This window comes from Lichenostomus cassidix, chromosome 7 (genome assembly GCF_008360975.1).
Source record: "Lichenostomus cassidix isolate B80296 chromosome 7, HeHo_3.0, whole genome shotgun sequence".
NCBI lineage: Eukaryota > Metazoa > Chordata > Aves > Passeriformes > Meliphagidae > Lichenostomus > Lichenostomus cassidix.
This window is the reverse complement of record NC_139488.1, coordinates 35,839,750-35,865,919: the sequence shown is the minus strand read 5'-3', so window position 1 is coordinate 35,865,919 and position 26,170 is coordinate 35,839,750. Positions and strand designations below refer to the sequence as shown.

General features: G+C 45.5%; 1 protein-coding gene across 3 annotated transcripts in view; it reads right to left on the bottom strand.

Moving 5' to 3' along the window:
• The window catches only part of MBD5 (methyl-CpG binding domain protein 5), a 103,598-nt gene that overhangs the window by 2,782 nt on the left and 74,646 nt on the right, over window positions 1-26,170 (bottom strand). For all 3 annotated transcript variants that reach the window (XM_085067163.1, XM_085067162.1, XM_085067164.1), the window contains 7 exons: window positions 24,306-24,408; window positions 23,756-23,936; window positions 19,409-21,523; window positions 10,750-11,733; window positions 9,321-9,586; window positions 6,506-7,657; window positions 2,333-2,406 (listed from right to left, as the gene is read on the bottom strand). In XM_085067163.1, coding sequence (XP_084923289.1) covers window positions 2,333-2,406; window positions 6,506-7,657; window positions 9,321-9,586; window positions 10,750-11,733; window positions 19,409-21,523; window positions 23,756-23,936; window positions 24,306-24,408 — 4,875 coding nt within the window. The remainder of the gene's footprint in view (window positions 1-2,332; window positions 2,407-6,505; window positions 7,658-9,320; window positions 9,587-10,749; window positions 11,734-19,408; window positions 21,524-23,755; window positions 23,937-24,305; window positions 24,409-26,170) is intronic.

Sequence of the window (26,170 nt, the reverse complement as noted above, 5' to 3'; positions counted from 1 at the left end):
AAGATCAAACCTACAAGAATATTATGGAAAGTTGAGGTTTGTGTTGGGATTACAGAAGAAAAGTTAAATATCCTTCTAACTTCCAATAAATTGTATAGATTATCTCGACTATTGCCAGTTTTACCCTGGAATGACAACACCCCTCAGGCTGCAGGAGATGTGGGCTGAAGGTTTCCTTCTTCCATTCCCAAATGACCCCAAGCCATGGGGCAGCTCTGAACACAGTGCATTTCCCAGGGACAACTTCATGGAATTTCATGGATGTCCACGTGTTCTTTAAGGACTTTTCCCACTTGGACATGATGACAGATCCTACTCTGGAGATGCAGGAATGGGAGCAGCAGGAGGAGGAGGAGAACCATCTCAGTCATGAGGGAAGGAGATGGCAGAGGCAGGTAAGGAAGCACCTTGGATGTCCCACAGAGACACTTCCTATAAAAATCCTTTCCTTTCAACCACAGAATCCTGGAATAGCTTGGGTTGGAAGGGACCTTAAATCTCATCCATCCCACCTGTGCTGTGGGCAGGGACACCTTCCAGTATCCCAGACTGCTCCCAGCCCTGTCCAACCTGGCCTTGGACACTGCCAGGGATCCTCACCCTCCCAGGGAAGGATTTCTCCCCAACATCCCATTGAAATCAACCCTGGAAGTTGGAAAGGAGGTGGAGGTTCATCTTTAGTCCTTCCCTTCCTGGAGTTCTGTCCATCCCTGACCATGGCATGTGTCCCACAGGAGGGACATTGGAGACAGCTGAGCATGGAGGGTGGGGATGGCAATGGAGGGGGAAGCAAAGAAGGGATGTGGCTCCAGTAAGGGAACAGCTGAGCTGAAATGGAACTGAGACAGGAAGAATCCATGGAATTATGGAATGTGAACATAATTTTGAGGGCTTGGATACCAATCCTGCTCTGCTGAGCCAAATCTGGTTCCTCATGGCTTTCCTGGGTGATGAGGACTCCACATACAGCAATTATATCCAGTGTTAAAAATTATATCCAATGTTAAAAATTATATCCAGTGTTAGAAAATTTATCCAGATTAAAAAATCTGGATAAAAATCCAATGCTACATCACCCAGCAGAAAGAAACCCATGAGCTTTGCCAGATAAATCTACAGCAGTATATAGGAAAACCAGGAAATGTCCACTAAAGGTTTTGAACTTGGAAATACGTTGAAATATGGAGAAAAACCTCTGTAAGGGCTGTAAAGCAGCTGTTTGTGGCAGCTTTAACCTCTTTAAATCTGCTCCTGCTGTCCTTGAGTCACTGACTTCACTTCAGGGATGTGAATAAATAACTGGGAAGTTGCCAAAAGCCCTCTGTGTTCCCTTAAAATCCAGGAAGGTATTTTGAGGATGATCTTGGAAAAAACCAGCCACCAACACTGTCTCATTGGCATCAAAATTGCTTCTCTTCAGCCCCGTGGGACATAGAAATAAAAGCAAAGCTCACCCCTTAAAAGGAGAGGAAGAAAGAGAATTATTTAATCCCTTTCAGCCTGGGGTCATCCAGAGCTGACTAAATTCTCACAGATTTAAGGAATATATTTTCCCTGCAACAGCAAATAAGCAGCAGCATCACAGAGCAAACCCAATCACAGCACCATTTCTACTCTGCCATCCTATTTGAGATACCCAGAGGGGTTTTTCCCCCCCAAATTTAGTAATTTTCCTCTTGTTGTCCATCCTGATCCTTCATGTCCCCACATTTGCTGTTCCACAGTTTTTCCCTCCTGGCATTTGTCACCAAAAGCTGTATAAACCCAGCAGCTGCCCCAGGTGTGACCCAGAGCTCTGCTCTGAGCCCTTGGGCTGCTTCAACCCAGCCAGGCTGCACAAACCCTGCAGGTGGAAATAAAGGGAATTTCTCTGCACACAGGCAGAGGGGAGAAGGGCAGGTGTGATTACAGTGTGTTATTTGGTCAGGAGAGCTTGGATGGAATGACTTTTTTTGGTTACAAAGTGTTATTTGGTCAGGAGGGTTTGGATGGAATGACTTTTTTTGGTTACAAGGTGTTTTTTGGTCAGGAGGGTTTGGATGGAATGACTTTTTTTGGTTACAAGGTGTTTTTTGGTCAGGAGGGTTTGGATGGAATGACTTTTTTTGGTTACAAGGTGTTTTTTGGTCAGGAGGGTTTGGATGGAATGACATTTTTAGCAATCCCCAGCAAGCTGTGATGTTTTCCACACGAGATGCACTCAAACCCATCAGATTCTCAGCACCAACCCCAGCAATGGCTCAGAATGAACCCCTCAGGGTGGCTGAGCTCCCCCAAACCAGCAGCAGGGAACAGAAAGGTTGGATTTGGTGGGAAAGAGGGAAGAACTCACTTCCTGTTCCTTTTCCTGGCACGGCTGAACACCTCCAGCCCCTCCGTTAGTGTCTTCAGCTTCTCGGGCTCCACCTGCCAGGGAGGAACAGCAACACCTCGTCAGCCACACTGCAAACCAAACCCCACATTCCCACCTCTCCTGCACTGCATTCCTGGGAATCCCATCAGGAATGCATCCCCAGCAGGGCAGGGATAACACCTGGATCTCCCCAGCCTCCCTCCAGCTCCTGGAATTGCTCAGCAGCATCAACAGAAATGTAAATCTGGGATTTTCGGGGCAATAAAACTGAGGGGAAGAATCTTTTAAATGGTTTTTCTTGGCTTTGTGTCATTCAGATGAACAGGGCTGGTGAGGCCTCAGGCTCTGCACTCACTTTGCCAGATGGATTTTCCACCTGGGATTGCTGATCCCGTTTGGATCCAAAGTGTTCCCAAAGTGTTCTCTAGCTCCTGGGAGAATTCCAGCTCTCTGCTCAACCCCTGGCACAGCCAAATTCATTCCCATGCCACAGGAAACCTTATGAATCCAGGACTCTCCACTAGAGTCCTCCTTATTTCTTTGCCTTAAAATCAGTAATTTTAATGATTTTTTTTATTTTTATTTAGCCATCAGGGATGAATTTGGGCACGTGCTCAAGAGCACTGTGAGTTTAAATTTAAATCTTGAATATATTAAATTTAAGCAATTTCAACCACCAGTTATCCCAGTGTAAACAATACAAGTAGAAAATTAATTATAATATCTCTATAATTTCACTATTTGCATCTCAAAACATGAATTCACTCTATTACTTTGATCTGACTCAGCCCTTTCTGCTGATAAAAGCAACAAAATCAGATATCTATAACACATCAACCTAAAGAAAATGAATGGTTCAATTCCTGTTCCTTTGCTACATCTCACTTGACATTTTCCATAAATACAAATTTATTGAGTGTGTGCCTAGACACAACCTGAAAATGAAGTGGGAATGCAAATTCCCTCCAAACTCAGCTCTCCAACCACTCAATAACTTATATTCACCATGGATCTGATGTGTGGACATGACAAGGTGAAGTGAATCAGTGAGCAGTTGCCAAAATCTCCCAAAACAAGGCCTGAAATTTTACATTTAGCCCAAATTTCCCATGTCTTGAAGTCACATCTGTGCTAAAGAAATGGTGAATTTGCTGCTCCAGGCACTCCCAGGAGTCACTGCTGGAGAAATCTGCACATGGGGAGCTGAGATTTCATTTTTTGTGAAATAAATTCAATTATGCCACAAACTGCAGTGTTTTCCCCTTAAAACCATGTTCACTTTTGATGCAAATATTTCCAAGAATCCCTCACCTCTTTGGATTTTGGAAGAACACAAATGCACAGAAGAAATTGAAAACCTGGGGAGCTTTTTTAAGGACAAACATGAGAAAAAGGGAATTATTCCTATCCATAATAGAAATGTGTGAGTAAGGAACAAATTGCTAAGGGCTGCCAGGAGAGAAACAGCAAAATTCAATGTAAATAATGTTATCAAGAATTAACACCATGTTTGGGAAACAGAGGACTTGTTAAAGTAACAAAACATCTTCGTTTTTGGCATTTTGTGATGGTTATACATCAAAACCACTTTTTCTTGGGGGGAAGAAATATCAAATTGCTACAAAACAGGGTGTGGAAAGACACTCTAACAGAAATAGCAATTAATAATATAATCAATATCAACAGCAGGCCACTGAACACCAAATCACACAGACAGGATAAATCCTTCCTGTTTCACCTGCAGAACCACAAAAACCCAGTTTAACCAGCCCAGTTTAAACCCTGGAAAATCAAATTAAAACAGTATAAAATTCACCATGAAAAGCTCCCACAAAACCATTGACTGCTCTCAAAAACCTTGGTCCACCTAAATTCCTGTTTAGGTGATGAATGTGGATATTAATAAAATTAATTGCTTAATAAGATACACATCCTCTGGTTTGGGATTAGACCCAGACTTGTTTTTTTTTCCTTTTTCTTCCCAGACATTTCTGCTGCACTTCCTTGGTCTCCTTTAATTTCCAGCAGCCAAAAAACAAGGAAAGGAAAATGCAAAATTCCTCCTTCTCCTCCTTGGGAAACACCATTCTCCAAACAGAGCCATTATTCCATTAAATACCTGAATGCCCAAAGTCTTTTAAATGGGAACAAAACCATGAAATAATAAATAATCCAAATTACAGAGAAAGTACAAATCCCAACAGCAAATGAATACAACACAGGAGGGTCACATCTGGTTACACAAAGATTTTTCAAGGATGTTTTAAGGAATCTCTGGAGAAAAGGGAATTTTCAGAAGTGCTGCAGGTGATTCCCACCATGCAGTGGTGCAGAATTCCTGAAGAACATTTGGTTGTCAAGGTTGTTTCTTTCTTGGTTTTCCAGGTGATTTCTTGGTGGTTTTCCAGGTGATTTCTTCTGCTTTGATGTATTTTTTTTTTCCCTGTGCATCCCATCTTTCACCCTCAGCTGCTGCTTTTGGAATGGAATTCACTCTGCACTTCTTGTGGGAGGAATTAGACACACTTCTTTTATTTTGAAATTTAAAAGGATGAAGTGAAAGGTGGGCTGATGCCAGAGGTGATCCATGGTGTGAGAATTCCTCGTGAAGAACTTGGATTGCTCTCCACCTTGATGTGAGAATTCCCAGGCTTTGCTTCCCTGTTTTTTGTGCCACAGGATTTAACATCACACAATTCCCACATGATGCACATAAACCCCACAGCAATAAAAAAGGTTTGCACAAAACCAATGCCACACTCAGGTATCCACAAATTTGGGAGGAAACATGAAATCGCTAAAAAATGCAAATAAAAAATTTCCCCTCTTTACAGAAATTCTAGAAAAGAAACTTTTCCATTCATAGAGATTTGGACACACAGGTTTTGAAGTTAATACATAAAAGCACACTGGGAATGGGAATGATGCTCTTGTGTTCCTGACTCACACAGACAGGGATTTGGACATGGAATTCTTCCAGTTTTGCTTCATCCCTAAGAGTTTGTGATCTTCTCATGTCCTCCACTTCCTAACCTGCCTAACCTTGGGGATCTGAGCTCCCTAAGGGATGATCTTTGAAACACTGTCCTGCTTTGGGCTGGGATGGATGGGATAAACCATGGAAAGCTCTGGAATATTCAGCATTCTCACCTGCCAAGGGAGACTGAAGGTCTCCTGCTCCAGGGGTGAAATCACTGTGGCCAAAGAGCAGCCAGGATTTGCAGCTCCAGGGGGAAAGGGCTGGGATGGAATTCCCACAGGATCCCTGGAAGTGTAGCTTCTTATCCCCTCTCTCCCCTGGATATCTGCCCTTGGCTAAATTTCTTGGAAAGTTACACTTTGGTCCAACCCACTCTCATCATTTCGGAGTGGTTTCATTTCTTTGTGTCACAGACAAACCCTATTTGTTTAAATCTCTCCTTTCTGCTTATGTGTTTTTAAAATTTGTATTTTATAAAATGGCTCTTGAAAATATTTATAGGTAGAAGATGTGAAGCATTTTATAAGAGCTACAAAGATATGAGGTTACACAAGTAGTGGAGACCAGATTTGGGAATATTTGTCATAATAAAATAACCAATAACTCCTTGATAATTGCATTTTCTGTTCATTCCCCATCAAGCACATGATTTGTTGACACACCAAAAAGATTTCAGCATGAAAGGGCAAATTGGAATACTTTCCTTATTACTAAATGATGATCAAAACCTCCTTTAAAGTTGGAAATGTGTGTTCATTTCCTGTGAGGAGAGTGTGTGTCAATCAGCAAGACTTCACTCATTACAGATTCCTCAGTCTGATTAGGCCACTTCTCCTTTTTGCAGTTTCAACACTTTCAGGGATTTCCATATCAGATTCTTTGGACACAGCCAGCAATGGGACTGAACACACCATGGTAGTGAGAACGAGTTTTTGTTAACACCAAAAAATCATTCAGCAAAACCCAAATCTAACCTGTCTGACAGCCCTGGCAGAGCTTTCTCAGGTAACTAAAGGGAAATTCAGCTCTACAACCTACAGCTACGTGCCAAAGCCATTTCTGCTGCTAAAAGAAGAGACAAAACCTAAAACAAAGACAAACTTTTGATAACCATTTGTGTGCCCTTGGCGGGGGAGAGAGAGAGAGAGATGTGCATAGAGATATAAATATACCTTCCCCTCCTCAGCGTTCTGTTGACATGAATTGTGAACCTCTTCTTCTCTGCCAAGTTTCCCAGGCCAGGCAGTCAGTCCTTTGATCTGGCCCCAGACCAAGTCGCCCACGTTAAACGTCCTCGGCCTGTAGTGGATGAGCTCGTGGGAAGAGGGGGAGTCGGGGTTCCGCAGGTCCTCCTCGCTGCTGATGCTCTTAGCATCCGAGGGGCTGGGCACACACCCGTTAATGCTTTTGGCATTGAAATCTCCATTGTAATGGATGTAGTCTTTCACCAAGGAACTTTCCAAGCTGTTGGAGGAACTGGGAGATTGCTCTTCCAGGATCAGCTCTTGTTTGGAAGCGTTGAGCAAGTCCCCGAAGCCCCTGTTCTGCTGCGGGCGGTTCCCGTTGATGTGTGCACATCGTTCCACAGTGTTCTCCAGTCTTTCCTTGAAACTCATCATAGTTCTTTTGTAATTGTTATACCTGAAATTCTCCTCCAGCGTTTTCTCGCTCTGACAGTTCCGCTGGGCCAGCAGGACCTGGTGCTGCTCGCCCTGCAGCAGCGGCAGCGCCGAGACGTTGTTGGGCCTCTCGTGGCAGGGGCTGCCGTGGACGTGGGCCGAGTGCTCCAGGAACTCCTCGCACTTCCACCTGCTCACGTCCCCCCCGGGGCTCTGCTCCCCTTCCCACTGCTTTTTGGGCGTGCTGCAGGCGGCCCCTTTGTAGAACTCGAAGCCGTCCCCTTCCCCGGGCGCCTTGCCGTGCTCCTGGCCCTTGGGGAGCCGCGCCGCCCGGGCGGAGCGCAGCCGCCCCTCGTGCTCGGCGCCGCGGCCATGGCTCAGCGCGTCCCCGATGGAGGCTGTGAAGGCACTCATGGCACTCAGGGCTGGGATGGGGCTCGGCTGCGCGGAGCAGGAGCCGGCCGTGCTGATCACCACCGGCACGCCCTTGCTGGCGGCGTCCACCACCGCCTTGTAGATGGCGTCCACCGAGCTGTCCCCGGGGCTGTCCTTGGCCTGCTGGCCCAGGGAGGGCTCAGCTCTCGGCTGCAGGTCGCACGGCGGCTCCTGGAAGGGAGGCAGGAGCGCACTGGAGCTCTCGGGAAGAGGCGCCATGCCCATCTGCGTGATCATCCTTTTGTTCAGGGCGTCCTCCTGCATCCTCACCTGGGGAAAGGAGAGGCAAAGATGGGAATTGCTGCTGCAGCTCAAGCTGGGTTTCAACACACAAACTCTGTGAGTGTTCATTACAGTGCATTTGCTTTTGTTATGCATCAGTTACAAAGTTTAATGGTGAACAAGAGAAAATTCAAACTCTAATTTAGAGGGAAATAAAATAAAACCACTGTCTCAGACTTTGTGTTGTGGATCACAGTGGGTACCCTTCGTGACACAAACTCCCAAACACTGCTGGGACAACATCATCACCTCTTCCAGAGCCTGTCAGGAATTTCCTCTTCTGACTGAAGCACAACAGGCTCCTGTTTTCTCTCAAGTCCTAAAGAACTTCTCCAAGGTCAACATTTCTGATACAGAGCCACAGGATGGTTGGGTTGAAGGGACCTTAAATCCCATCCAGTGCCACCTCTGCCATGGCAGGGACACCTTCAGTATCCCAGGGTGGTCCAACCTGGCCTTGGACACTTCCAGGGATCCAGGGGCAGCCACAGCTTCTCTGGGAATTCTATTCCAGGGCCTGACCTCCCTCACGTGGAAGAGTTTCTTCCCACTATCTCACCTAAATTTCCCCTCTCTCAGTTTGAACCCAACCCTGTGGGCTCCACTGCCCCATATCCACATCCCCTGTGCTCCAAGCCAGACACTGCACAGCAACCTGGCACCTCCACATCCAACCACCTGAGCTTCTCCTGTTTCCTATTCCTTGTCACATTCACAGGAGGGAACATGATGGCAACAAGAGCACTCCAACAAAAACTCTAAAACACAAGGGGAAAGTATTACAAAAGCCCCAAAACTACCCACCATGACTATTTATATACCTGGGAACGTGACATAAAAAATACTGAGCTAAAGGACCCAAAATTCCTACAAGAGAGGGAACAGACAGAGAGCTGGATTTTCCAGGGAAACTTCTCCACAGCTCATTTTTCCTCTGAAAGGCAGGAAGCACTGCCTGGCACCATCTGCACTCCCATCCTCACAATAGTGAGGAACAACAAATCCCTATTTTCACTCTGGGTTTGTTACCTAGTTTGATACCCAACCTGCACTGGAAATAGTTGTCTGCTATGTGGAGAGCAGGGAAGGCTCATTTTTGCCCAGTTTGTCGTTGTCTACTCACTCCAATCCCTGTTTTTTCAGGCTCTATGATCCATATCACAGCTCTTCCATGCCATTGCAATGGGAATACAAGAGGACTGGTGCCCACTATCACTTATAATAACTGATTAAGTTTCTAATTACTGCAAAGTGCTATCAGTATTTCTTTCTCACTGCTGAATTATTAGAATGGGCTTAATGGGAATTTAGGGTCATTTCTGTGTGCTGGAAAAGAGTTTTGCTAAAATTCTATGGTGATTATCAGCACACAGAGAGGAACTTTTTTTCAATACATGCAGCATTACTCTTTCCAAAGGAAGTAAACCCAATTCCTAGGGAGAAAGGGATAAAATTCAATAACAAATATTCCTGATTTGAAAAATCCATGAGCAGAAAGAATATATATCCTGAAAGAATGTATTGTATACAGTGTCTCTGTAATTATATAAATCAAATTGTCTCAGCAAAGAAACCCAAACTCTGGAGGATGCAACTTCACCTCCTGAGAACCACACACTTGTTTGAACACTAATTTCCTTTTGTTTTCTACCTGGAAGTTCTGGAACAGACACGCCATGGGGTTTGGGTTGTTGGCTGGGCCAGGAATTTGGGGTTGGCCTTGAAAGCCCTGCACGTTCTGGTAGCCCTGGAGAAGGTGCTGCTGCTGCTGTTGCTGCTGCTGCTGCTGTTGTTGTTGTTGTTGCTGTTGCTGCTGCTGCTGCTGATTTGAAGGAAACATCTGATTGTTGTTGAGGAGTGACTGCAGATGACTCAGCTGATGGTTGTTCAGAGCAGTGTTCAGAGATGACACATCCCCTGCAATCCAAGCACAGCCAAACACAAATCAGGAATCCCCTTCTCTCCAGCAAAACTGACTGCCAGGAAAAGCCTCTGGAAAACCACAGTGCTTCCCTGCCATCCTCTAGGAATGCAGATTTTGGCTTTGTCACCTCCACCTGGGCTTGGCTAGAGGTTCCTGACAGGACTCCTGGAGCAGCCAGGTATGGCAGGAGGAGCCTCTGTGGAATTCCAGGCCTTGGAATCTCCCTGGAACAGTGCTGGGGTGGTGAGAGGGATGAGGAGGGGACAGACAGAGAAAGGGAAAACAATTCAAAGCCCCAACAAAATGAGTTTTTCACTAACTGTGAAGGAGAAAAGGCTTTTTGGCTCAGCCATGTCACACAACACTCAAAACTGTTGTTTTACATTCTAGAGTAAACAATGTATGAACATTTCCTATTACTTGGAAATTTCTCTACATGAACATTGTAGCTCTAAAAAAAAATGAACACACTGTTGAACCTGACTTTATCAAATAATGAACTTCAAATACATCCAATTCCTGGTTTGTTTATTTTTAAAAATTAAAATATTTTGTGTTTTCCTGAAAATTTCCACTTGAGGAGTCACTGGTTAGTTGTATTTTTAGCATGGAAGATGCCAAGCAGGGTGGAGTTCACTGTGGCCATTCAGGTCAGGGTGAGGTATTATTTAATTATTATTTAATTATTATTTAATTCCCACCAGAAGTAGATTACATGGACCAAACACAAGAATACCTATTCCACTACATGTTTCTGGTAAAAATAACCAAATAATCATCACCCAGGAGGGAAAACTTTGTATTAAAGGGGTTTTTATAATTTGTTTGGGGATGCTGGTCATTTGTCACCTCCACTAACCCTGTGCTGCCACAGCCACTCCCAGCTGACCCAGGGCTGCTCCTGGCCTGCTACTCCTTGAACAATGAAACAAATCCAATTGATCACACCATTTCCAGGTGGATTCAGCAGGTCTAGGTGGCAGAATTACCAATCCCCAAGATCAGTGTTAAACGCTAAGGAATGCAAGCAGAACGTGCTTGAGATTTCTTACAAGAACAGCTCCGTTTTCTCAAGGAACAAGCTGCAACAAGCAGAATTCTGACAAATAAAAACCAGACTCTGCGCTCTGAGGTGTTATTTCCCTGCAGAACTCACCGAGCAGACCCGTCCCCAGCAGAGGGTTGAGGAGCTGCGGCACCACGGAGCTGTTGACCTTAGCCTGTGCCGGGGCGCTGCCGGCGCTGCTGGGAATGTTCAGCAGGCTCTCTGCCATGGACACCACGGCTGTCCCCCCGGCCAGGGCTGACACCGACAGCGCCGCCACCGCCGAGCTGGTGGTGCTGGTGGTGCTGGTGGCCTGCGAGGAGGTGGCGATGGAGACCTCGGCGTGGCTGCCCGAGCTCAGCACGCCTCCCACCAGCTGCGGGTTCAGCGCCATCAGCGCCGAGGCTCCCGAGGCGGCGGGCAGCAGCAGCGGGTTGGGAGTCGTCTCCGCGCCCGGGAAGCTGGGAATGGGGTTGGGAATGAGGCTCTCCACCCTGCTGCTGTCCGGCAGGGGCTCGGGGGGCAGCTGGGTGACGGAGGGCACGGCGGGGCCCTGCTGCTGCAGCAGGTCAGAGATGGTGACGTTGAAGGATGGCACGGGCAGCATGGCAGCAGCCTGGGCCTGGTTCTGGAGCAGCGCTGCCAGCAGCTGGAAGTGCACCGGCTGCAGGACCTGCCCGTCCACGTCGCCGGAGAGGAAAGCTAAAGCAGCGTTGACATTCGGGTTCAGGAAACCTAAAGGGTTGAGGTTGACCTCGGATTTGCCTTCTCCCGCCGAAGGCTGGAGGATGTTTAGGAGATTCTGGTTGAGGAGGTGTTGCTGATTCACGGGCAGGGAGAGAGGCAGGGAGTTGAGGAGGTTTTGATTCAGAGGATGCGGCAGATTGTTGTTTGAAGAGCTGTTCTGCGGGAAATGGAGCGAGTGTTCGTGGCCGGAGAAGGGGAACTCTGTCCCCATGGGCAGCTGGCCCTGCTGCAGAGGGGTCCCAGCTGCTGTGGTGACAATGACACCGTCCTGGAGCACGGATGTGGTCTTGGTGATGGCAGCCTGGCTGCTGCCGGCGATGGCTATCGATGACGACGGTCCTGAACCCCCTGGAATGGGAAAAGTGGGAATGTTAACAGAGACACCAGGAGGGGCACATGGCACCAGGATCATCCCAACAGGGAAAAAAGGGCTGGGAATCCACACTGGAGGGCTTTAAAAACAGCAACAGATCTGCCCCCAGCTGCTCCGTGCCACGTCCCATCAGAGATAACGGAACTGTGCAGCTCAACTTCCCTGAAAGTTCTTGGAGAGGGGATAGAACAGCATTTAATTCACATATAGTCACTGATTTTCATCAGCAGAAACCCCAAAGCAACCATCATTAATAGCTAGTTATGGACCAGGCTAACTTTAACTTTTAAATTAACCACCAGGAAGAAGGAATGATGGGTGAAAGGCTGATCCATAATCCACTTCCTCCTGTGTTAATTCATCAGCTTTTTAAATTTTAAATTATTATTTAAAGCATTATTTTGGACTCCTGGACTGAAAAATACGTGGCTTGATGATATCTGTGGTAAAATCTAATGAGCAAAATATGTTCTGGCCCAAGTCAGAATGCAACCCCACAAGGATTTGTAAAGGAAAAAATGTAAATTGGGGTGATCTAAAATCCATCACTTGGCATGAAAAGAAAGAGCAACTGGGTAAATTTACCATGAGAAGGCTACAAAGAAAGAGCAATAATCTTTATGATTAAAGCAAAGATATTGCCTTGAACTACACTTTTCTACTTTATTTATTGCAGTTCGCTGGAGAACATTCCAGCATTAAATTTATACACTGCATATATAATGAACTGTGTAATTGTAAGTGGATTTAACAGTGGTTTTGATGTAATAAATAATTTTCCATTCTCAACTGCCCTGCAAATACAGCTCACAGGATGTGAGACTGAAAGGTATCAATAATCAGAAAATATCAATTCCCACTTTTCTAAACAAACACTCCTTGAAAAGGGATTTCCAGCCACACTCAGCAGATAAGAACGGAGTCAAACCTTTACATCCTTTTTTAACTAGAACCACAGTTTTTTAAGTGCTGCAAAGTTGTGACAACTCCAGAAGGTACAAAATGAACCCAGAACACTCTGCACTGCCCTGAAGTCAAGAGAACAAAGCTCATCCCTCTCTCCCACTGCCATTATCACCTTTCAGGGCAGAAATGAAATAATAAAATAACAAAAGGTGAGGGGAGAGCAAAGTGCAACCACAGAGCAGAGGAAATCCTACTCTCTCTGAGTGGGTGAAAAACCTTCTTGCTCGTAAAAATCACATTTTATTTATTTTTAAAAATAAAATCAATATTTAGAGCTAATCCTCCAAGGATTTAAAAACCACGGAAAGTCCCAAAGAACAACCTACAGATTTAAGAAATTCCCAATGGAAGAATCAGCTGTGGATGTGTTGAGGAGCACATGGAGAGAATTTTAATTCAGGCATGAGGAAATTATTCTATTTAGGGAGCTCTCCTGAATATCAAACCTAGTTTGGGTATTTTCCAGTGGACCTCACCCCTGTTTGTAATTTATTTCTGCTCCTGTTTTCCATTCTGCTCAGGCAAATGACCCCATGGAAGAGGATTTGCTGTGCAGCAAATCTCAAAGTTGGAAATTCTCTGCCAGGTTTGGGGGGAAAATAACTCTGTTTTCTGACCCCAATCACCCACAGCTTCTGCAGAGCTGAGAGGCTCAGAGTGCACTCAACACCTTTCTCCAGATTAATTAAGCAATTAATTAATTGCTACTGAGGAAAAAACCCAATCTTGATGGATGCTGAGTAGGAGGAGAAAATGTGTCCTTATTTCAATCCAGACTGGAAGTCTGGGAGTTGAAGAGGAGATGAGCAGCCAGACTTCAGCAGGAAAAGAAAAACCAGACAAATATTCCCTCTCCAGTTTCTGTCCAACCTGACACAGCAGGAGTTGGGCTGGAAAAGTCCTGGATTGGGTTTATTTACAGCAAATTTCTCTCTGGCACCAGAATGAAGTGCCAGAACAAGATCAAAATGGATCAAAATCCCCAAACTCTAAGATTCCCAAAGCTCCAAGACTCCCAAAACTCCAAAACCCCAAAGTTCAAACACTCAAGGGTTTGCTGTCACCACTCCCAGGTTCCAAGGTGAGAGCTGGTAGATTCTGGATGAGAAATTCAGAAGTTGAACACCAAAAGGAAATCCCAACTTGGCTTCCCAGTTCCATAAAAATGTGATATTTTGGACCCTGGAAACTCAAATGTGTAAGCTCAGTAAACAGCAGTTCTTAATAATCAGGAGCTCTTAGGGGTAAAATGGAAGGAGAAAAGCTGAAGGACTAAAAGCCATAAAAGCTCAGGACAAACCCAGATTTGCTGCTCCTGCAGCCACAGGCTCTGCCAAAGGTTCTTCTGCCACTTGTTGGGAAAAATGAACTCTTTGCTATGCAGTGACAAGAAGAAATATCCAGAATGCAGAAAAAGCAGATCTGTTGTTCTTTTAGATGGTCAAAAAATGGTTTGGGAGCAAATAAACAGAATATAATTTTTTTAAATGATTACTGATTTTATTTATGAGCATTTTTCATTCTATTTTCTCTCGAGGTTCATTTTCCTGTGTGGATTTTATCTGTGTTCCTTTTTTAAGGCATTGCTTGACAGGTATTCTTAGGCAAAGACAATGAAATAAATGGATATCATGGAATCAGTTTGTGTTCGAGAAGATTCACTTAAATAAATCAGTGTGGAAGATATTTATCATTAATATCTCAGAATTGTTCTTCCTAACTAGAGATGTACTTTCCTAAAGGATTGCACTTAGAGAGCACCAATTAGAAAATGATCTTGCAAGTGCTACTTTACAACTCATTTCCCTGGGAGAAACTCTCCATTACACATCCCAGTGTTTAAATAGTCTCAGAAATACACTGCTGGAATTTGTGGAATAAAAATAACCACTGAAACAGTATGGATGAAGTACTCAGAGAAGTAAAAGTGAAAAAGAATTTGCTCATTAGCCATTAACACCTGAAACATTCTTAGAACTGAGCACAAATAAATGGTAGAGATTTCATTTCCTTGAGTCTTGCTTTTCAGAGAATCCCAGAATGGTTGTGGTTGAAGGGACCTTAGATATCATCCAGTCACATGACAGGGACAATTCCACTATCCCAGGCTGCTCCAAGCCCTGTCCAACCTGCCCTTGGACACTGCCAGGGATCCAGGGGCAGCCACAGCTTCTCTGGGAATTCCAGCCCAGCCAGGAATTCCCAATTCCCAATCTCCCATCCATCCCTGCCCTCTGGCAGTGGGAAGCCATTCCCTGTCCTGTCCCTCCAGCCCTTGTAAATCATCTCTCTCTGCACATCCAGTAAAACCCCAGCCAGCTTTGTTTGACATTGGATATTTTCTTAACTCCTTTTCTAATAGAGAACCTTGCAAGTTTTGCAAACCCTTGCTGGAATCTCTCCCTGGTCATTCCCTGAACTCCTCACTCAACTCTCCTGGTGAAACTCCAGAGCTCAGGCAGGAGAAATCTGCAGGATCCTCCACAAAGTGGGAGCAGACAGAGTTTCCTGACCCTGAGATGAGGAGGCTGTGAAAGCACAAAGATCATGGATATATTTAATTACTGTCACAGCTCAGAGGGGTTGTGACACCTCAGGGTCACCCAGCCACACCCCAGGGCATCCAGAGCTGCTGCAACACCAGGGAGAAATTGCAATTAATGACAACTTAGAGATAAAACCTCACACTTTGCATTAGTGTTGGGATTGGTCAATTAGTGATTTCCAGAGCCTTCACTTTCCCAGTGAAATCACTGATGGAAAATACAACCTCAGAGTCCTTAAAGATCCCAAACAGTGAGTTCTGCTTTAACTCCCATCCCTTACCTGCACACTTAGAACCAGAAGCAATACATTTTCACAATTACATTCCCCCTTTTCCTTTTGGAATGGAAAACATTGAGATCTTTATCCAATATCTCCTTTATGACGCTGCTTCCAATTCCCAAAAAAACCATAATTCAGCAGTTAAGCACAAACTGCTGCCACTCCTTCTCCTTATCGAGATCCTGCAGCACAGAAATGCCCCCAAATGGACCAATAAATAAAATATCCCCCCAGCCCAGCAGAACCAGTTAAAAACCTAAACTGGCCTCGTCTGCAGCACCCCATGGCCATGGAATGTGCTCTGCTGGGAAATATTTCCCTGCCTGCCCACAATTCCTGTGCACCACGCTCCATGATCACAGGGGGTTTTTCATTTACAACCAAGCAGCTGGAATGTTAGCCCCTAAAAAGCCTGAAACTATGATTAGGACAACATTAGTCCATAAAATTAGGCTTTTTTAAAAAACTTAGTTTTTAAAATTTAATGCCTGACCGAATTTCATTCTTGGCTCTTTTCCTTCTGTGATTTCTGCATTTTCCCAGCGCTGCTGGGTTGAAAATGACTTTGAGGGAAGTGCTGTGATGTGTTCAGCTGTTAGCAGAAAGCAGAGCAGTGTTGGAGCACAAAGCTGTCAAGACAACAGCAAACGAGTGCAGGAGCAGTAATTCAGATTTTCTCACTCACTCTGATCTCTTCCCCACTCACAGCTGTGGCAGATGCATTGCAAATGAAGGAAAACACTTGACTGCGAATTTGGGAAGCTCAAAATTCAATAAAAAGCATGATTTCCTTCAATAATCCCCACTCCTCCCTCTAGCAATGGCTGGGGCTGCCCACTGGTTCCATTTTTCAGATGGTGAGAGCTAAATATGTGTGGGAAATCCCATCGAATTAATTCAGTTTTGCTCTGGAATAATATCTTTAATAAGACTCATCTTTCTGCATTAGTTTACTATCATTTTTTACAAGTCCTCTAACTTTTATCAATATAAATTCCTAGAAAGCTGCATGGCAGGTTAAGCTCTGGTTAACTCCAAGACTGAGAGGTGTTGGCAAATTCCAATTTTAAGAGGTAAAACAACACCAGAAAACCCCAAGCTGTGTCCAAGTGAGCTCTGAACATTTTCCTTATTTGAATAGAAAAATAATCACTTTCCTCTCCCCAAAACAACAAGGGAAAAGAAGGCAGAATGGGAAAAAAATCTTAGCAGGATTTGGATGTTGAATGTTTAACACTCACTGATTTTCTACCCTGTGAATAACATGTTAACAGCAAGAAAAAGGTAAATAAATAAAACCCCAAAATCGCCCAGTGATGCAGTCCCATCCTACAAAAAGAACAAATTCCATCACACTCCCACTGAAAACTACCTGGGAACTAAGGCTATTATCTGTGGAAGAAGAAAACAAGAGCTGCAATAACAAAACTTGGGCCATGTGGTTAAAATATAATTAAAAGCTTAGGCAATAACCAGCTAATTGTGGGGATTCACAGGATTTTTTCTCTCAGGAGCTATTTCTGAGGAGGAGCTGTTCTGAATTGCTGGCACAGGCACAGAAAACAGATTTAGCAATTAAAATACTTAAAAACAAAGGGAAAAACAAGCCACAAGCTGAAATATGAACACAAGAGGTTCCTTTAGACATCTTCCTCAGCTGAACTGCTCTGGAAAATTCAGTGTACAGGGGCTTTCAGCAGCTTCATCCCCAAAATTAACAGGAGAATTCCCAATATTCCTCTTCCCAGTTTTGTTGTGGAGCTGAATGCAGGCTGGCAACTCCCTTTTATTTTAAAAAAGTTATTATTAACACAAAATACTCAACATTGCATGTGAGATGCATGGAAAGAACATTCCCATTCTCCTGGAAATCCAACAGAATTCCCCTCTCTGGATTAAACCTCAGCCCTGTGGCTCCTGTGAGGCCTCAGGCAAGAGGAGAAATTCTACAGAATTTTAGGGGATAACACAACCTGAAATTTTATCCTAGAGAAAAAACCATTCTCCAGCTTTATCATGGATATCCCATAAATAATTCAATGCAGGCTGTGCATTCTGCAAGCACCAAACTGAGGAAACAACTCCTTCAGCAGCACAGAATGGAACATTTCCCAACTTTCCAGCCTTTGCCTACAAGGAACTGATTCTTATCTTTCAGATAAGGAAAAAAGTGTCACTTGAGGCTTTATAATGATTTTGCTTTAATTTTATAATCCATCTCCAGGGGGTTGGGAATGCAGGGCAGAACAGGAGTCCCCAGGTGGTTTATTCATGTATTCCTGTTCCCACAGGGATGAGAACCAAACTGTTGATGCTGGAACTTTTCTTCAGGGCTTTGCCATATTTGTCTTTTTGGGGAGAAATTCAGCCCAGAGATGAGTGGAATTGCAAGCCCAGGCTGTGATTACCCAACACAGGAACACCAAGAACCCCCTGGGAGTGCTGGGAAGCCCAGCCAAGGTGGGACCCAAGGGTTTCCTGCTGCAGGGATTGTGTCCTGTGCTCGGTGGGACAGGGAAACCAACTCTCCAGGCAGTGCCAGACCTTTGTTCTGTGCAGGGAGAGGACAAAGTCTCAGAAAGTGCATCAGGAAGTGCCTCCTGTGTCAGCATGACAAGGCAGAAGAGCCAACCAAGGACTGAGAGCTGCTTCTTGTGACCTCTCCAGGAAAGGAAAAAAATCAGTGGCTTTATCCCAGGGATGGGGACAAAAGTTTCATGGAAAGAACATGGAAAAAACATTCCCATTCTCCCCTTAAAAGTCATTAGAAACCATGACCAGAGTAATATTAGAATGTTATCTTCCTGTAACTCAGCTTTTCTGGAATTCCATTCGATATTTTAAAGGAGGAAGTTCAGGAATACAGCTCAGGTTCTTGCTTGGGTTTATGAGAGACTTGAACCCTTTGGTGTGACCTGGGTTTTCATTCTACTTCAAAAATTGACACCATCTTCCAACACTTTGTTCAACCAGCAATAGTCCATGAAATTCACATTTTTGAGCTGTTTCCCTTCTCTCCTTAAACCCCCTGGAGATGATAACAGCAGCAAACCCATTTCCTCTCCACATCTCCCCTGATGAACAAACCAGGAAATCTCTCCCTGCACTCCTCCAATTCTTCATCCAACCACTTAATTACCACCTCAGTAAAATTATTTCAATAAAAACAAACACAGGCTTGGCATTCCCTCACGCTGGCCCTGAGAAGGGTTATTTTGTACCTTTTGGTGCTAGCAGGATCTGCCCCAGTTTCTGAACCACATCTTTAATGCCAGCAGCAAGGAACTCATGGATCACCCTAATGCACTGCCAGGTGAGCCACAACATTCCAGGGTGGGACCAGCAGGGCAGGCTGCAAAAAACTCCCATTTATTTGGAGAAGTGACAAAAGAGGTGTGGGCATGGCCAGAAGTGCATGGATTTTATTCATGAAGAGTGTGTGGAAGTTAGCAGAAGTAAGAGCTGTCACAGGAAGGAGACCAGGATGGTTTTGTCCAGAAAAAGGGAGATATGTGGGAGATCTGTTTTAGTTTATCATTTTTTTTTCCTTTATATTTTATTTTCCATTACTGGCTTTCAGCATGAAACAGGTGCACTTTGCACCATGCTAAACCCAATCTTAACCAGCAGATGCATAGAAGGACCACCTACAGACATCCCTCATGGGGATACATTTTAGTTTACCACTGTTTTTTTTCCTTTATGTTTTATTTTCGATTATCTGGCTTTCAGCACAGAACAAGTGCACCATGGTAAACCCAAGCTTAACAAGCAGAAGTGTACAAGGACCATCCAAAGACACCCCTGAGGGATTTCCAAGGGCTCCACCACAGGGCAATACCCCGAGGAAGCACCTACCTGCTTCAGGGCTGCTCTGATGACAGCTGCTGTTGGGGATGCCGGGGGCAGAGGCTGCCTGGATCCTGGCCTGAGGTGGGGTGGGATGGAGGGAGTTTCCCAGCGCCACTCCCGCCGGGGGGAGCATGCCGCAGCCCCCGCCAGCCTGCATCTGGTTGAGCAGCCCTGCCAGGTGGTTGGGGGGCGCCGGGCCGGCGGGGGCAAAGCCGGGGGTGCTGTTGGGGCAGTGCAGGCTGTCCCCTCGCAGGGGGAGCCCCGGGGCCAGCGGGGCTGAGCTGCCCGAGCCCAGCGCGGGTTCTGCCAGCCCTCCGGGGCAGGGCAGGGTGCTGCTGGAGCTCCCGCAGCCCGAGGAACTATTGCTGCTGCCGTGGGAGCTCTGACAGCTCATGGACTGCAGGAGCTGCGACATGGAGCTGATGGGGAAGGAGCTTTGAGTTGGCTTTCGTATCAAATCGGGCGCGGCTTTGGGAACCCCGGAGCTGTCCAGCTGCGACTGTCTCAGCAGGCTCAGCACCGTGGTGGTGGGCTGCTTCCTTTTCCTCAGAGGATCCTTCTGCTGAGACATCAGTTTATCTCTCAGTGCTGCCCGGCCGCTCTGGCCCTCCGTGGTGGGGAGGAGCACGTTGGCAGCAGGAGGGAACATGGGATTTAAAGTGCTGTGTCCTTCGGTGCTGCCGCCGCCGGCAACAGGTCCAGAATTGCTACTGCTGTTATTGTTGTTACCAGCAAGTTTATTTTGATTTGCTAGCTGTGCTTTGGCTGCTGCTGAGAGTAAACTGCTTGCTGGAAAAGAGGCAGCGTTGTGCTGGTTCAAGATCTGATTTAAAGGCATTCCCAGCAAACCAGGCTGACTCTTCAAGGAACCGCTTCCAGCCGATGCAGCGGGAAAAACTGCATTGTTGGGAGGATTTAATACATTACTCATTCCAGCAATTAACGGGTTAGGGATGTCCTTGTATTGATTCAGTCCATCGTGCTTGGTGGAAGGGCTGGATGGCATAGATGGCCTCGGTGACCCTATGGTTGACCTGGGGGACCTGGGAGGGACTTTGATCCCGCCGCAGGACGGCTGCGGCCCCACCGGAGGCAGCAGGAAGTTGCCGTGATCGGACGAGGTGGAAGAAGAACGCGATCTTTGGGGAGAAGCCTCGATCCTTCCGATGCCGGACGCCATCATGTGAACGGGGGACGTCACCGGCGAGGGGGACAGGGAGGTGGAAGCCGAGTGCTGAACCCTTTGGACGTGAGCTCCGTGGTTCACGTGGGCGGGTTTGACGGTGGGCAGGGGCAGGTTGCTGGGCAGGGGCACCACGGCGGGGGGCATGCTTACATTCATCACGGGTACCTGAGAGTGGACACTCGAGTGGAACGTGGTGGGGTTCATGATCACGGGGTTCTGGCTCGCCGGCTTGCTGGGAATTGGGTCCAGGATGCCAAGAGGATCCTTCTCGGATGTTAATGGCTTTTTCTGAAGAGCACAAGAAGGCGGTGGAGGGGGCGGGGGAGGGCCTTGGGGGGGTTTATGGTGGAACATCGCTCGCGGTATTTCCATACCGGCCGAGAAGTTGCACAGGGGTTTTTTCATGACCGGGCTCTTGGTGGTCAGCGTGGGGGACAGAGGTATGTTAGTCCTTCCGGCCATGGCACAGGACGACTGAATGGGCGAGCCGTGCAGCATGACCGACGGCGGGGACAGCGGCGTCCTGCTCATGTGGATGGGACTGGAGTTGGGCGCCGCGTGGAAAGCGGGATTGTTCCTCGAGAAGACGTCGGGGCTCCCCAGGGGGTCAGTCCTGGGCGAGATGGAGCCGTCGCCGTAGATCTGCGATCCCGACGAGGCCGGGCTGGGCATGCCGCCGTGACTGCCGCGGTACGGAGACTTCTGCCCCAGTTCATTGCTGCCCAACCTCTGCCTGGGATAGGCAGGGTGGAGCTCTGCTTGCTGGCTTCCAGCCATTTCTTGCACATAAAGCCTACCCATGGCATTAGATGCCCCCATCATCAACTTGAAAGGAGTCTTACATTCCGGCATCACAGAATTTGTAATTCCTTCATGCGATTTATTCCTCACGGACCTTGGAGTTGCTGCTCGGCTGGGAACTACTGGCGTTGCACCTGGTTGGGAAACACAAGCAGTTAGTGTTTGGAAATCTCGTGTCCCACGTTTCAAGGCAAAGCTACTGAGTGGGAAAATATTCCCAGAAGCTCAGGAAGCCTTTGGCTAAACTTTTGCTTCGGCAGAAATAAACTCTCCATCACCCAGCGGCTGCTGGAACGGTGCCTGTTCCCAACTGCACAGTTGGATATTCCATATCCCACATAAATGTGGACTATTTTACACCTTTTTCCTTCCCTTTTGCCTTTTCCAGCCACCACCTCCAGTGTCCTGCATCTCCAGCATCCCTCCCTTGGCAGGAGGAGCAGGATTGCTGCGGCAGGAAAAGGAGCCTCTGGCACCATCTATTGAGGACAGGAGGAACAAAGCCCATCCAGGACTGAGGCTCAATTCCCAGGGAAAAGGTCCTGTCCCAAATGCTGTCCCTGATGAGGGATCCTCAAAGCTTTCTGTTTGTTTTCAGGAGAAAAGCCTTGGGGATGTTTGCACGACATATGAACTTGTCCACAATGGAAAAATGCCCTGTAAATCCAACTTTTGGGATTTTTTTACACCTTCCTACAAGCATAAGACCACTTTCCATCTTTATTTTAAAAGATTTTTTTCAATGTTTTACTTCTCCACAATGGAAAAATTCCCTGTAAATCCCACTTTTGAGGCCACACCTTCCTACAAGCACAAGACCACTTTCCATCTTTATTTAAAAAAGATTTTTTTTTCAATGTTTTACTTCCAGCCTAGAACCACAAGCAGCTCCAAGTCTGGGGGACTTTCTGCCAGTTTTGCTGCTCTGGGAATTTGCAATTCAGCTCGCAGTGCTTGGCATGCAGCCTCTGGATATGCCAAATTCAGCTGGAATTGGGAGTTAAAATTTCTGTTAAAATGAAGTCAGGGGTGCCTTGAAATTCCTCATTTTCCCTTCAGCCTGGTCAGGTGGCACTGACAATCCTGCCTTCAGCCTATCTGCTCCAAGGTGGGAGAAACAAACAATTCTCCTGTCCCAAAACACAACCCAAGTCTCATTTAGAGGACAAAACTAAAGGCTGAGCTGCAAAATAAAATAACTAGGAGAGGCCTCACCTTGAGTGCTGCAAATAAGCAAATGGTCACATATAAATGTGCAAAAATGAAAATATATTTTGGTTACAAAGGGAATTTTCTTCTTTGCTTATGCACAAAATTCTGACCAGCAGTGAAGGTAAGAGCACATAAAAACATAAATTATTTCTGTCATTTTGCTGATTTTTTGAAAGCAGGAATGTAATTTAAGTACTACACATTAAAAAAACTAAGCAGGAAAACGCACAGTAACTTGGGAAATTGCACTGTTTTAGTTAAAAACAAAATTGCACTAAAAAAAGAATTTAACCAATAATTTTAAATCCTGAATTTCAGTGTGAAAATGCAGGGCCACATCAGTACTATGAACAGCACAGGTACCTTAGCATTGTCTACTTATCCAAAAATTTATTATTTCTTGATTTTTCAACAATTTTTCCACTTGGAAGTGGGAAGAGCAATTTTGTCCTGTCCACTGAGATTTGTAATTCTCCTTCAGAATCCTTCCTTGGATCCTTACAAAGTCCCTAATTTTGGGTGAATTGTTGGGTTTGGAGCTGTTTCAGTGCTAACTTTGCTTTACTCAAAGTTTACTCAAAGGCCTCAGGGAGCTCCCCCAGGTTTACAATGAGTTTTGATGTTTTCTGTGGAGAATACCTGTCAACTTCAGCCACCAACAAATTCCCTCATTTTTTTTTGCTGATGGGGATAATTAAAATGCTGATCCAGGTTGGTGGCCAAAAATAATCCTTGAGAAATGACAGTGGAGATCTCCCCTTGCCGTCTATTCTCCTTTACAATACAATTTCCCATTTAGCCAAGTCCTTAGCCACATCCTAATCCCTTCATAATCACTTTATTCTGCTCCTCTAATTTCCCATGTGACAGAATATCAGACATATTACTACAGTTCCAAAAGATGAGAGCTAATGTATTTTCTTTGTCTAGAACAATCTGATATCTTTTCCAAGAAAATCATGCTCTTAGTCTGGGCTGACCTGCTTTTACACTCATTTTCTATCCACCTCCATCTCTGATTACTCCCTTTATTTATTCCTCCAATCTGCTTATTTTTGCACACCAGAGTTAGACTTTCGGGGTGGTTTTGCATAGCAATTATGTGGATAAAAATCAGATTATGACATGATTCTGCATGATTTCATTTGACTCACTTGTTCCACCACCAGGACTAGTTAGAACCAGTGAAGGATGTGGTGCTTCCATGCTTTTGTGAAGTGTAGCCACAGCAATAATTTTCCTTTTGTGAATGCATAGTTTGGTGACATCTTCGTCCGCTTTAACATCTTCAGCAGTTCTCTGCTTCACAGCAGCTCCAGGATCAAAATTAAAGACCTGGCAGGGAAAATTCCAGCGGTTAGAATAATGACTACAGGCAGCAAAGTCACCAAATACACCTCAGTTAGGAATTTGATATGGATTAGAGAGGAATTTTCCTTGTTTCTGGCTGCTTCTGCATTGCCCAAGAGATCCCAGGTCAGGATGTTTGGAAATAAGAAATAAAATGTGAATATATTTAGAATAACTGAGTCAGATCCTCTCCATGAGGATCTGAGGCAGAGGGGAGATGAATTTTGTATTTTATGCTACAACTTTGGGTGGACACCACTGATTTTAGAGACAACCTGAACAGAAATAAAATCACCAGCACGGGTAGCTCACAAATATTATTGCACAGAAAACCAAAATGCTGCTTTGCTTTACCTTGGGAAGAACAAGAGGACATTCTAGGCCACACTTGCACGTTCCATCAGTCAGCAAGTAAGTCTTCACCTGCTCCAAGCAGGATAATAAAGACCCACTGGGACTGTAAAGGAACAGAAATTATGAATATGAGCTCTTTGATAGGTCCTGACTTGTATCTGCTCACAAGGACAGGAGGTAAAATCACATTTCATTCTTTTTTTCATAGGACTTTTTGCTTTTAACCAAGAATTGAGATATGAAAAAAACACCCCAAACACATTTTAAGGAAACAAAACTGTTGCAGCCAGGTCTTTTCATTGCACAAAGTTTGGTTTCAGTCAGGTAAAATTTCGCCCCTCTCACAGAAAATGAGAAATATGACACCAAGGAGCCAGGCCAGGGAGCTCCTGATAAACTGCACTGGGATTTCTCTGACTCCCACCAGAAAATCATTATCTCCACAGCCCAAAATAGGGCACTGGAAACTCTGTTATGGCAAAATCACTAATTCATAAGATGAAAAAAAGTTCTTGTGACCCCAGCCTGAAAGTGCCAGATTGCTCTTTATTGCTGGGCCAGCTGAACTGTTTATCTGGAATAAAACTCTGGTTATTAATGGCAGCTGCAAATAGTCCTAATTCAAACAAAAACAACTCGAGTGGAATAGTTTGGATCAGGAAGACACTCATGACTCAAAATTCCAAGCTGTGATGAACTCTGGTGCTTATGATCCAACATATAAACACCTCATGCTGCACAAGGACCAAGTCACATCTAAAACATCTGCCAGTGACATTTAAAGTTATGCTGACAGCTTAAATAAGTAATTTCTTTGCCAGACATGCCCTGAAATAGTTATTTTTGGGAGAAGTGCTCAGGTTGAGTGTGTGTAGCAGTGACAGTTTGGAGGGTGAGGAAGATGAAAGAGCAATCTAAAAATAAAGGTACAGGTCTGGTGACTGGTCAGGGAGTCAAGGCTTCCCTGGCTGAAATGCTTGGGGAGCAGGGGGAAACTGCTCTTTATTTATTGGAATTAAAGCACAATTAAATCATCCTTTGGATGTTCCCACCTGTCCTGACTGTGCTCAGCCCAGGCAAATCCACACCTGAGGATGTAACTCTCATGGGAGAATCCCAGACTTGCATTTGCTCTGGATCATCCCATCTACACCCCAAACCTCTCCAGACACTTTCTGTGATCCTTAAAATCTCTGTTAAAGGGCATTCCCTGGAATCTGCTCTGGAGTCAGGATGCTGTTTTACTTGCATTGGCTAAAAAAGGCTACTTTTCCTGGGGTATTTTCAGAAAAAGGTGATTTTAAATCACCTCGGTGTGCTGTTTGCCTGGGCAGACACAGCCAGTGCAGGCTGAGGGAGATCCTGCAATCCAAAGGACTCTGCTGACAATCAGTGAGGGTGAAGGAAGCTCAATCCATGGGATCTGTGGCATGTGGGGTCTGCATCCCTCCTGCACACACATGGAGGGTGCTTTGGCCACAAAACCCAACCAAATTGTAAAAAGAACCATTTTTTCCCCATTTCTGCCTTGTTTCTGGGCAGAGCTCTTCTGTGTGCACAAAGTCATCGACACTTCTAGACCACAAAGGCTAATCCACAGCTTCCTTTGTAAGAAATTACCACAAAAGCATGGAATTCCAGACTGGTTTGGGTCAGGAAGGACCTTAAAGATCAGCTGATTCCAGTTCCCACTATCCCAGGCTGCTCCAAACCCTGTCCAGCCTGGCCTTGGCCACCTCAGGGATGATTTAGCTCCTACTCAGCAGCACTGTTTTGCTGAGAAAAGCCCTGTGATTCCACCCAGTGCTTCTCCCAGGTAATGAGAACCAGTTAATGAATGGATTTAATCTTGATTTAATCCAAAG